This window comes from Thunnus thynnus, chromosome 16 (assembly GCF_963924715.1).
Source record: "Thunnus thynnus chromosome 16, fThuThy2.1, whole genome shotgun sequence".
NCBI lineage: Eukaryota > Metazoa > Chordata > Actinopteri > Scombriformes > Scombridae > Thunnus > Thunnus thynnus.
This window is the reverse complement of record NC_089532.1, coordinates 14,978,485-14,991,465: the sequence shown is the minus strand read 5'-3', so window position 1 is coordinate 14,991,465 and position 12,981 is coordinate 14,978,485. Positions and strand designations below refer to the sequence as shown.

Below are 12,981 nucleotides of genomic sequence, written 5' to 3'. Positions count from 1 at the left end.
TTGTATAGAGTATTACGCTGTACGGTGTGTTGCAAAAAAAAAAGCACAATTCAATTTGTAAAAAAAAAAAACTGTTTTATTTCACCTTGTGAAAAAAAATGGCACCGGTATGTTACAGAATAACAGGGTTTTTCCCCTCAAAGGATCCAAGCAGACAGATATTTCACAGGGACAAGACCTTGTAAGTCTGACTTCATATTAATTCTCATTTATCAAACTGCACAGCTACTAATTCAAATGAGTTTTCTTGATTTCTGGGTTTTTCTGTTTCACACTAAAAACAGAGACTAGGACCTGAAGGGGAAATCGTTTCTTTCTGTACATTTGGAAGAGATGAAAACTGACTTAATGTGTAGTAAAAAGAGGAATAATAGCTAACAGTAGGTCCAGATTGTCATCTTTTTTCTTAAATAGCTCTTCCTGTCTGGGTAAAGACATGAAACTTGAGCCTCAGGCAGGATAACAACAGTACATGGTATCGTGTGCCTTTCCGTTCAAGAAGCTAACAATTTTGCAAAGATTATGACCATTTGGTTCCACTGAGTTACATAAATACGAACCAAGTGGCAGGCAACTTGTTGGATTTATTGGCGACAGCTGCTCTAGGACTACAAGCCAGCTACTGTATATATAATGAAAACAATGTTCTTTGGTGTGGTCACATCATCCACCAAAACAGAAAATCTGCTAAACATTTTAAACATTTGGTTTCAAACTGAAAATACAACAAGTTCATCATTTTATGTACCACAGTCCAGTTTAGTTTTTCCTGCTGCTTTTGTCCCCCAGAGACAGAGAAAGGGTGTTCCCTCCAGCAGCCTCAGCTATAAACATCAGGCGATGCCCAGCTCAGAGAGAGCTTTCAGGCAAAACCTTCACAAACTGCTGAAATAAAACTGGAGGCAACATCTGCTCCAGCCTTGTCTCTGGGTGAAAAAAAACTCAAAAAGCAGGGAGAGAAACACTTCTACTATCCAGTCTTTAAATATTGCACATGCAAAACCATGATACAAAAGAAGAAATATTAAATGTTTCAGTGTGTTATGATGCAGTAGGAAAAGTATGGGCTTTAATCAGCAGCTACAAGCAGAGAAAGCAGATCTAAATGGGTTTAAATATTTCTAACTGCTCAGTGTGCAAGGCCTTTTGTATTTCATTAAAATATACTACATTTACAGGTTTGAGAAGCAATATTTCCCTGTAGGTCATTAATATGTGCTGTTAGTCACAATACAAATACGGGTATATTTCAAATCAAAGTATAAAACTTCATTTCTGACCACGCCCAAATAAATAGTAAGAAAAGAGGAGAGAAGGCAAGAAAGATTTGTCAGCTGCCAACACAGATGAGAAAGCTTCTCTCTAATTGTTGGAGGGTTTTCATTATCTTGGTTCATTACCCAGAGGAATGATGATCATTTCCTCCACTTAGATTTAGTCTCCAAGGCTCTGTCACTCACACACACACACACACACACACACACACACATACACACTTTACTGTGCCAGGTACTGCTTGGCTTTTTCCAACCCCTCTTTCAGGAAACTGATATAAGTGGAAGTGGAGGGGTCCTCAAATCCCCCAGAGAAGCTGAAAGTTGCTCCTTCTTCCTCTGGTTTCATGGCCGTCTGGTCCAGGAAGAAGTTTGCATTGATGTGATGGACCTAAAGATACATAGAAGAGATAAAAGAAACAAAGTGGGGAACAATTTTAAGCTTTTAATACATTTAAAACTAGAATTTCTTGATTTGATACTGGTATCAACATGAGTTCCTTCCACGTGATTTGTTGAAGTTGTAGGATAATAAAAGAGCAAGCTATTTACAATAGTTCCATTAGGCAGTGCAACCATCATCTCCACAGGGAAGTTGTATTTCTCCAGATGTAAGCGGGCCTTTTGACTCAACGCAGGGTTCTGCTCGTCAGCCTGGTTAAGTGAGGAAACTGTGTGTCAGTTACAGCAGAATGACAACAAACCATTTATTCAGTCAGCTGTTGTATGGTCATGGCCACTCACCTGCATGTCCTCCAGTTCTTTGACCAGAGACCAGCTGCTGATGAAGCTCTGGTTGAGCAGGGCCAGGACGGGCGAACTTTCCAGGACTGTCTCCCGGAGAGTTCGCCCCGAACCTGCGGAGGTGTGCAGAGGAGACAGAGATGCAGAAATTTAAGTGTAATAAATACACCAGAGTTTCTAATTCAGAAAGGTTTATTTCAAGGACTAAATGGTTTTAAATAGACATGTCAGTAGCAGTGTATAACACTGTGAAATCAGCTACATGTTAATGACTTCACCTCAGCAGGACTGGTCGTCTAATGCTCCCCAAAGCAGAATGGAATGCACCAATTTTTTATCCGCTTCAGCTCGCTCAAAGGCCTCAGAAAAGGGCAGGTAGGACACCTGTGAAGAAGCACAACGTGAAAACATTGAAACAATCACCGCTTCATGTCCAATTCAGGGGAAACAATGATGACAAGGGTGTTTTTACCTTCTTGAACGGGTAGAGGGTGACCTCCAAACGGCGAGTGGCCTCTTCCTGACTGATCTCTGAGGTCCAGTGGATGTCCTCAAAGACAAACTGGATCGGCTCAGCGCTGCCGGTTCGACTGTCGATGATGTTGCCTTTCTCGTCAGTGATGATGGAGGGAGTGGACGGGCCCGTGGACTGCAGCTCTAACTGTGAACACAGGAACAACTTTTTAAATACAAGACAATAAAGAAAGCATCACATACTATTTGCTTTTACTTTCATATTATTATCTTTAACTTATTTCTGCAACGTAGTAACTGGTCACATTTTAACCATTTTAGGCAAATATCTTTTTAATATGTAAAGGACCAACTGAGGTAAAAACAGGGGATTAGCAAGAGTTTAATATAGTTTGATGACAACATGGAAATGAAAAAATAAACATCTTTTTTTTCATAAAGTTAAAATTTACCCACATTTTTAAAATTCCCACTTCAAGGGGAAAATTACCTAAACTTGATGTTACTTCACATGCTTATTGACTAAATCAGGTCAAGTTGGGGCCATGCAACAATGAGAACAGTAACAGTAAAAAAACAAAAATCCTAAAACAACAAAACCAATTGGATGTAAATTTGACTGAATTAGTTTAATGTTGCTTTGAAAAATTATCACAAGGACAATCATGTGGTTATGAGATAAGAGTTTTCACTGTGTGGAACACAAGATGAAATACTAAATGTTATAATAAATAATAAATAAATAAAATGACATTTACAGTCACTATCCTTTCCCTTCTACCAAGTAAAATATAAACGCATCACTGCAGCTGCACCTGTGGCAGGTATCCGATGTCCACCTCCATGTTGCTGCTCTCGCTAGCTCCGTACAGCCACTCCATGTCCACATTTAGAGACCTGGGACACAGCAGATCATGTCACACTGGAACTACAATACCTGGAAACAGTACTGAGAGGGGACTGTGTGAATGCACGTGACAGTGTGTTCAGGGGCTTTACCTGTCATTGGGGACATAGAGGTGGAAGTGACGGACATGAGAAGCATCTTTAGAGAGAACTATGTTGCCAGTCATTTGCCCTGGTGTGAACCAGAAGGGAAAGTCTGGAACATCGTTGAGCTGGAACTCTGCATGAATCCTGCGGAAGTGAACAGAATAAGCACTTTAGGTCAATTTTATTGTGTTTTAAATGCTACATATAAAAGTTGTGTTGAGTTTAAAAGCATGTAACAGGAAAGTGGTGAAGCCATTTAAAGGACTGTAAAAATGGTTTTGTGTTTTAGGCAATTAATTACAAATTGTGTAGACTTGACTTCACTGCTGAGCAATTTCCAAAGCAAACCATAAGTTGTGATTTGATTCTCAACCTTCCTGACAGTCGTCTCCTTATTCTAGTAAAGTAAACCAAATTCCTGTGAAGTGAAACTTGCTTGCATTAGATATTCCATTTTTTGTTCAAGTTACATTATTATTACAAGGAAATACAGTTGTGAGTGAGAATTGTTGTTAAAACTCTTAAAGGAAACTGTGAGAAGATGTGTTGTAAGTAAATTTCTATATAACCAAAGAATAATTTTCAAAACAGGTACTGCTTGCAAATGCATTACAATGCAAAAATGATGTACTTTTGACCCCCTTAAAAATCTAAATACTCCCTTAGGGTAATTTAGACTCTACATGCTGATTTTAAAATGAAACCAATGGCTGCCTGCCAGGAAGGACATTAATCTAAAAGTTCAGGGTATGTTCTGGACATTAGTCAGCACTAATGCAAAGTATACAGAATCTGAAAATGCACTGCTATAGTCTCATACGTCATCTCACCTGAAAACGATGTCATAATAAAAGTCATTGCTGGCACGAATGCAGGCGACTGCGCCCTGAGGTGCAAAACGTGATTTGATGAAGGGCCGGGGGTGAAACATACTCAGCAAAGAGTGGATGAGAACCTGCAGCAGGACAAGAACAGTCATTAATGCAGTCACAGCCTAATTACAGACTAAAAAGTGATGAATTTTTAAAAATACCTCTTTGCCCTTTGGTGTGGGAGGGTGATAACGATTATTGGGCAGGTACCCAGTGAAGATGTTGAGCTCGCTGGGAATCACCCACCATGTGTCTCCCACTTCCACCTTGTTCTTTGGGGGCAAGAAGACCCTGAACTGGCTGGCAGAGAAGGAAGAGGAAGGCACTGCCGGGCTCTTCCATGAGCGCAGGCCAGCCAGAGAGCTGTGAGAAACCTGCAAGAAAACAAGAGCTGGAATGAACATACGATCAGTGTCACCAACTCACACACACTTCTTCAAAAGTCAAGGGATTTCCTCTTCAAAAAAAATGTATGGTACAATGTAATCAATTACACCTTTTGAATGAAATGCAATAATAATTTACTTAAATACACTCATCTCTAGGTGTTGTCTTACCCCAAGGAAGCCATCCTTGCTTTTTGTCATGGAGTCAAGCAGCAGGGGCTGCATTTTGGCCTCCAAGGTCAAAGTTTCTCCATTAGGGTCATGGATCACTTCCTCTTCAAAATCTGCCGGGGGTGTAATCCCTGTGAGGAAGCCGTAGACAGACGTACACAGTCAGTGTAGAAGGTAATGAATACACAGCAGAGACAGCAGGGAAAATGCACATACAGGAAGAAAATGATGTGTGATGTACCTGTGAGTTTCTCTGCAATAGGTTTAAACTCCTCCGGACTTAGATAGAGGTCATGGTTGGTGTCTAAGGAGGAGAAGAGAAAGAGTCCCTCGGCACCCAGAGTTCGAACACTCTCTTCCTAATAGAGAAACGTGTATTATTGTCATTTCACATACTTCAGTGATTTTCAATGTCATGTGCCGCATCAAATCAAAACGGGGACACTGAGACGTCTGACGACACACCGGGATGTGGTAGATGACAAAAACACTGTTGTAGATGCACAATACTTTGACCTTAAGACATAAAATATGTTTTAATGTATTAACATAACCAGTATTGTGTCCCTGGTGTCTGGTCATTCATTCGACCTCAGCAGCAGCTCCGTCTGGATAAAGATCAGCCCAGAGGCGACAGATTCCGAGCATGTGTTTCAGTCAGACCCTTTATGAGACAGATGCGTGCCTAGCAGCTCTTGTACAATGGAGGGAAAAGGGGGCAGGGAGATACAAAAAAAACTTGGAGACCCTCTGAAGCCAAACAACAGTGGATTTTAACAAGAGGTTGAGTTTTACCAGCTGGGACAAAGACCCACCCCCACCTAATAAAACACCAAGGGGTGGAAAAACTGCAGATGTGGTGTTTTAGGGCGACTGCTGTCTGACAAATATTTACTGTAAGCGCACCTTTCAGAGAGATTAGTGATCAAATATGATATCACAGTAATACTGTACGTAAGGTCACGATGTGCTAAAAGATCACTGCAAACTCTTTACAATCACAACTAGAGATCGTTACTTAATTAGTGCTTTATTTGCATTTGACAAGCATCTTAAATAATACACACACCGTAAACTGAGTATAATTATATTAGACAATTAGACAAGTTACAATTAAACGAAATGTAATTTCTTTAGACATTGTCAAATTAAAAACAGCCCAAGCTGATTTCGCCTAAATGATGAGACGTGTGTCAGTGTTATTACAAATATTGAACTCACATGACGTTTGAGGAGCTGGGCATCTTGGTAATACTTGATCCCAAACGCGAGAATAGGGACAGCAGTGACCATGAGCAGCGTCCACATCCCTCTGGTGATCCAGGATCCAGAGCCCGGGGTCTGGTGCCCATCCTCGGGGGTTGTTTTATCCACGTCCGCGGCCATCCTCGACCTCCACCACGGCTATTTACACGAAGACATGACCGTCGGATAGCGTCCAAAAACGGCTACCAGCAATACTCCTGCGGTGTAAACTTCTTTCTTAAAGTGTCAAGAATCCACCGACACTTCTGTTATCCTGTACACCGGGGATCGCGCCTCTTTTCCGGCCGTTGACGCTCGCTGGCAGCAGCTGGATCGTATTTAAACGGTGGCTAGCTAGCAGCACAGATTTCTTATTTCCCACATCTAATGTACAACCATATGGATGCGGTTAAGATGCGTCAAGCGACCGGGTAAAAGACAGGACGAAACCGGATATGCGGCGTTTGTGGGCTCAAAATTAAAGCGCTACTGTTGGTCTAGTAACATTTCAGGGAAAATGCCGGTACAGCTGTGTTGTGAATGCATTGCAAGGACAATCACATAAAGGCTTACGTCCGTCTGACGAAAGACGCTTTCACGTAGAGCGGGCGAACCAATCACAAGACTCTGCTGCTGATGACGTATTTGAATCCGCGACTTGTTAACGGTTGACTTGTTGCTTGTTGTCGTGCTTTTGCGCAAGATTTGACAACTAACAAACAATACAAGTTATTTTGTTTGCAAACAAGCTCCTTTTAAAAATACATTACAAGAACATTGGCAGTGGACAAAAACTGCTCCTCGCCCGCCATGTTCCTGAAAATAATAAGACGTCTTCTGCGGCGTACAACGTGCATCTTCTGTTTAGTTTTATGGCGGTTGGCATCTATAATTGTTGCATGACTGCCATCTGATGGACGGCCCCTTGCCCCATTTATACCAGCATTGCCATGACATGTGTGAAAAGGCACAAGACGGAAATGTTCCTGAATGTATAGCTGCAAGTGTGAATAGTGAAAAGCGCTAGTTGTGCCTGAAAGGTTATCCCAGTGATTTACTGGGAAATATGTGTGAAAGAGGCTTTTTTATGTGATTTGGCCAAATAACGTTCCCAACAACATTAAGGGAAATACCAAAATATTTTTACATTTACCTCTTTATCAGCAGAGAGTTGCCCCTTGAAAGATAAAGTCATCATTTGGTGATGTACTTTCTGCCATAAAAAAACAAAAACATTTTTTCGGATCCAAAAAAAAAAGTTTAAAACCAATATTTCGTTCTGGGGCAAACAGCAGATATCTGTGGTATCGAGATAAAATCCAATAAAGGATGACAGACAAAAAAAACGTGACTGAATGAATACTGAGGTCACAAATGTGCCTAAACCTATCTACAAAGCCATTTTACCATTAAGTGCTTTATTTAGAAATTGAAGACCGGAAGTTCTCTTGTACATTTTTTCTAACTTGGCAGACAGTTGGCGCTGGCACTGCTGTTACAGTTAAAGGGGCAGGGTTGTCATTTTAACCCAGGAATGTCTGCTTACAAGCTTCAATTTGCCTGCCAAAGGGGTGTATTATTACATTTTTTGCAACTTCAACTCTACTCTCTAAGTGCAGTGAAGACTTTGTAACTGCTGGACTGCTCTTTAGGATTTTATATCCTTAATATTAGATTAGATTAAACTTTATTGTCATTGCACAGAGTACAGATACTGCAATAACGAAATGCAGTGGTGAGGCCATGTAATAAACTTATGGTTAGACTACTTAAAATCACAAAAATCTGACAATAATATTATCCGTTCTATTGTTTATTTTTCATTGAATAGTTCACTTGAGAGACAAGTAAAAAAAATGGGCAAAAACGAAAAAACCGGGGACTGATGTGCAATAAAAGTCCGAAGTTAGATTCAGACTGACAATGTTGCAGGTATGTTTTACGTGAGAGAAATCTTTGTATCAACATCTCCATGAATTTGGTTATGAGCAACAATGAGTCATGTACCTAAGCCTCAAACTAAACTTTTCCTTGTGCTTTGTGACTCCTTAAAATGAATCCAGGTCTAAGTGTGACCACTCAGGTTATGACCTTAGTGTGCGTAGGAGTTTTATGCAGTTCATCCAAACAGTGGATTTTTCTTTCTCAGATTTTTTCCATTTTACATTTTTAAGAGGCCCAAAGTGGTAACGCTTTTTCCAGACGACTGAAATACCATCAACATCCAACAATTTCCCCACTTCAAAAGAAGTAAAAAACTAAATCGTAAATGAGTCGCTCTTTATCATCAGGCTGGGTAAAAGTATTCAGTATTTCACAAGAACAAAAAACAAAAAAACAAAAAAAAAACAACAAAAATTGGAGAAGAGTTAGAAATAAAATACTTACTTTATTCTACTTTTTACTTTATTGTCTCGGGAACTCTTGCTGGGTCCCAACCTCAGAATGGGAAACTCAGATTTAACCATACTGTCGCCTGGTATGAATACAATCTGACTGAATCCACTCTTTTTTATAGTTTATTAGCATTCCACACAGCTGCGCAAACACTCAATATTTACATAGGTACATGTTGCGTTACATTACCCAGTATAAGGTAAAGCTTTCCTGAATCTGGTGATAACAGATTATATAACAGGTGGTTGCAAAAACAAATGTTATGTGTCACAAATAAAACATTTAACCATGCATTTGTGGCACCAAGAGATAACAGAAGCATTATAGATGTTTATTAATGCTTCTGCAAATTCAGTCCAAAAGGTGAAAGTGGGCAGTTCTCAGTCCATGTCCTCTTCAACAGACTGTGTCTTCACTTCAACTTTTTTAGGAGGGATGTAGGAGCCCATACCTGCTGCTCTCTCTGCCTCTGCCTGGGTGTAGGGCTCTTCTCTCAGCTGTTTCAACCTGGATGGAGAAAGAGAGGTAAGCTGTCAAACTCACACAGACAGAATTTGAGCAAGAAGAAATGGGAGCGATGAGTTTTTTTTTTTTTTAAGTCAAAATATACAAATGCAGATAGAGTGACATAGTTTGAGACGCTGGTGCCTTACCGTTTTTTGTGCACTTTAGTCTTGAAGTGCTCTTTTAAGGATTTCATATCCACAAAATACCTCCTGCAAGACATGAAGAGCCACTGTGTCAAGAAGCTATACAGTAAATTAATAAATTCACCAACAACATAGGGACACTTTCCAAAACTATACACGAGCAGTCAATTCAAGTTGTCTAGATTTTCTAATGCTGCTCTCTAAGGCTGCAGCTAACACTTCATCATCGATTAATCTGTCGATCATTTTCTTGATTAATCAATCAGTTGTCTGGTCTATAAAATGGTGAAAAATGTCGATCACCATTTCCCAAACCCCAAGGTGACATCCTCAGATGTCTAGTTTTGTTCACAACCCAAAAGTTATTCAGTTTACTGTCATAGAGGACTAAAGAAACCAGGAAATATTCACATTTGAGAAGCTGGAATCAGAGAATTTGGAAATTTTCTTCTCAAAAACATGATTCAAAACGATTAACCGATTATCAAAATAGTTGGCAACTAACTGAGTAATTGACTAATCGCTGCAGCTCTACTACTTTCAAATGCCATCACTTTTATTGGCAAGTCAGTTTGTTGTTGCCGCTTTCACAGATAACACTTAATGCAATGGTTTGATACGCATGGAAAGCCTAAATTGAGTCACTTGTGTCTATTCATCTTGTCCATGAGCTCCATCGGGACAAACAGTGATGTACTTACGCGCAGTGTAAGCAATAGTGTTGTGCACATCCTGTGACATCGTAGTCCACCTCCTGATGCAGCAGTTTGGCTGCTGTTTCAGGCTTCATGTCTGAGTGAATCTGGTCCAGGTCTTTAGTCCTGCGCTTTGTCTTCCATGTCTTCGCTATGTTCTTCTTCTTGTCGCTCTTGTGGTTTCCTGTTTGTTTGGACTTTCCCATGATGGAGCCGGCTGGACTGCGAGGATCAACACAAATACACGCGTGGTAAAGTTGTCTGTAGGTAAATATCAGAAGCAAACTGGGTTCTGCTTTTTATTGATGGTCGGAACTGACGATAAGCAGCGATAAATAACTTTCTACTTGAGTGTTTAGCAAGTGAAGAACAGACTCCAGATGTCAGCTTGACGTTTAGGCTGTTTTGTGCCACCAGCTCTGATCTAACGGGCTAAACAAAATGATGATGATGAACCAAATGTCTAAGCTCAATAACTTAAGCAGCAGATTTGCTTTTAAAACCCTTCGTTTGTCCGGTTTAGATTTGCTTACCTTTCACACGTGTGGCCGACAGGGACGAATCTATTTCCGGGTCAAGAAAATAAAACAAATGTACCTGCTCACCTGTAGAGGGCACCAAACACTACTATACGGGGCAGAAAAAGACTACAACATGCATGTTGTAATCATTATAGTGTTTGATAATTATCATTAATGCAAACAATGAAATCAAAACATACAAAAAGTAACATTTTAATTCATCAAACGCTCACTCAGACATAATATATAAGAAAAAAAAGGTGCTTAACATGTTTTCAGAGAGTGTTTGTTTGAACATGTGGACTGAATTAAGTTTGCTTTGTTGTTTTAATTAGTTGTATTTAGTTACATTTACTTATTTTTTATTGTTGCAAAATTCAATTACAAACCTTTATGGCACATTTCACATTATAAGTTTGCCTTCATGTTGAACAGTACTCGGGAACAGTGGTGGAACAGATATAGATCTAGTTCATTTGTCCTCAAGGAGGAAATTCTTTACCACAGTAGGTGCATACAAACACAAACAAGTAAGGATTACAGGGACACTTAATCACAGGGATCACACAACAGAGACAAAGACATGGGCAGACACTCTGCACACCAAAGACTGGACTTCTTGTAATTTAAGAGGAGGTTACTTATTTAAAGTATGGCAGGAGAAACAAAGCACTTGCTAAAACAGGCCTTTCTGCACAACTGTATGTAACCTTACATCATGTAACTAAGTACATTTACTCAAGTTTTAAGGTACAGTACTTGTATTTTACTTGAGTATTTCCATTTGATGCTACTTTATACACTCTCTCCACCACATTTCAAAGGGAAATATTGTACTTTTTACTCCACTACATTTATTTTACAGTTTTAGTTACTATCGAGATTAAAATAACAAAATAAAATAATGATCATCTTATAAATTTACTCTGTATTGTTTAAGGTTAAACCAGTGGTTGCTAAACGCTTTGGCTTTTGGCCCCTTACAGGAAATGACAGTGTAGTTATGTCTACTTGTCATGCTTCAGATGTCCCAGTTGTTAGCAGTTCCACCAGAGACATTTCCCCTCTAAATTTCCCCTCACATACTTTCAAATGAAGTAGCTGTTTCGGGCCCAAAGAGGTTAAACTTTCCAATATTTCACAAAAACTCAAAGATTAAAGAAAAGTTGAAAAAAAAAAATCCAAATTTATGCAGAACTATGTTTTTTCTTCTTTCCTACCCAATCTATCATCTCATGACCCCTCAGATTTATTTTGTGATCCTTCAAACTCAGTTCAAACTAGCTCCAACTCAAAACAATAAAATGCTGTTAATGCATTGACTGTTAAATGTATTTAATATGCAGCCCAATTTTACTTTTACTTTAGTACTTTAAGTATATTTAATTGGTAATACTTTCACTTAAGTAGGATTTTAAATGCTGCTAAAGACAAAAAAGACAATTAAGATTCCTTTCTGCAAATTCATTTTTAGGTGGCATAATCAGGTGATCAAGTACATGACATGTTACCTTCCATACTCTGCATAATTTCCCAATTTCAATGTCATCGAGGTGTTTTGGTCAGAAATAATAAAAAAATGAAAACCATAACAGAAGTGTATTTATGGTTGTCTTTTTTATAAGCTGTATATATGTACACATGATGAGACACTTAATTGATGTTCACACTAGAGCTGCAGTGATTAGTCAATTAATTGATTAGTTGCCAACTATTACATGAATTGCCAGCTATTTTTATAATTGATCAGTCGTTCTGAGTCATTTTTTAACAAGAAAATGACCAAATCCTCTAATTCCAGTTTCTTAAATGTGAACATTTTCAGGTTTCTTTAGTCTTCTATGACAGTAATCTGAGTATCTTTGGGTCATGGAGTGTTGGTCAGAACAAAACAAGATATTTGAGGACATCACCTTGAGCTTTGGGAAACAGTGATCAACATTTTTCACCATTTTCTTACATTTTAAAGACCAGACAACTAATTAATTAATCGAGAAAATAATCAACAGATTCATTGATAATGAAAATAATCATTAGTTGCAGCCCTAGTTCACACTAATTTACGGGCCAAGGCTTGCATTAAATTCAAAATACAATTTATTAACATAACAGCAAGTAACACCAATAACAATAAACTATCAAAATAATACTGGCAAATTTAGGCATTAGGCGCCACTGTGTTAAGAAGCCATGCAGTAATGATAAGCCCCAGTAGTGTGAATTCCCCAACAACATAGGGATATATACATATGTATAAAATATACTGTAGATTTTCTAATACTACTTTCAAATGCCACTGTTATTGGAAAGATATATCAGAATCATCTTTACGGGCCAAGTATGTTTATGCATACAAGGAATTTGACTCCGGTTTAGAGGCTCTCAATGTACTTACACACAACAATCTTCCAAAAGATACAAAAGAAATGTTGATATACAGGTGAAACCACTTCTGTGAAATGTAAACAGGATACAGAAGTGCAAAGGTGTGAAGAGTGCACAGATTGCTGACATAAATATTGGACGGTTGACAAGTGACAAGTTACCACCCATTATATG

The 12,981-nt window shown here is 38.9% G+C and overlaps 2 protein-coding genes across 2 annotated transcripts; both read right to left on the bottom strand.

Annotated features, from left to right (window-relative positions):
• Window positions 1–60: 60 nt before the first annotated feature.
• On the bottom strand, window positions 61–6,751 carry selenon (selenoprotein N). The gene is made up of 12 exons (XM_067615190.1): window positions 6,136–6,751; window positions 5,156–5,273; window positions 4,915–5,045; window positions 4,519–4,731; window positions 4,316–4,440; window positions 3,492–3,629; window positions 3,308–3,389; window positions 2,491–2,679; window positions 2,297–2,402; window positions 2,019–2,131; window positions 1,827–1,928; window positions 61–1,665 (listed from the first exon to the last, which is right to left on the bottom strand). Exons 1-12 carry the CDS (start codon window positions 6,298–6,300, stop codon window positions 1,498–1,500), a joined length of 1,650 nt encoding a protein of 549 aa, XP_067471291.1. The 5' UTR covers window positions 6,301–6,751; the 3' UTR covers window positions 61–1,497.
• A 1,913-nt stretch (window positions 6,752–8,664) lies between these two features.
• znf593 (zinc finger protein 593) lies at window positions 8,665–10,541 on the bottom strand. Its single transcript, XM_067615193.1, has 4 exons — window positions 10,435–10,541; window positions 9,908–10,123; window positions 9,210–9,272; window positions 8,665–9,063 (listed from the first exon to the last, which is right to left on the bottom strand). Exons 2-4 carry the CDS (start codon window positions 10,105–10,107, stop codon window positions 8,937–8,939), a joined length of 390 nt encoding a protein of 129 aa, XP_067471294.1. The 5' UTR covers window positions 10,108–10,123; window positions 10,435–10,541; the 3' UTR covers window positions 8,665–8,936.
• Between the last annotated feature and the right edge of the window lie 2,440 nt (window positions 10,542–12,981).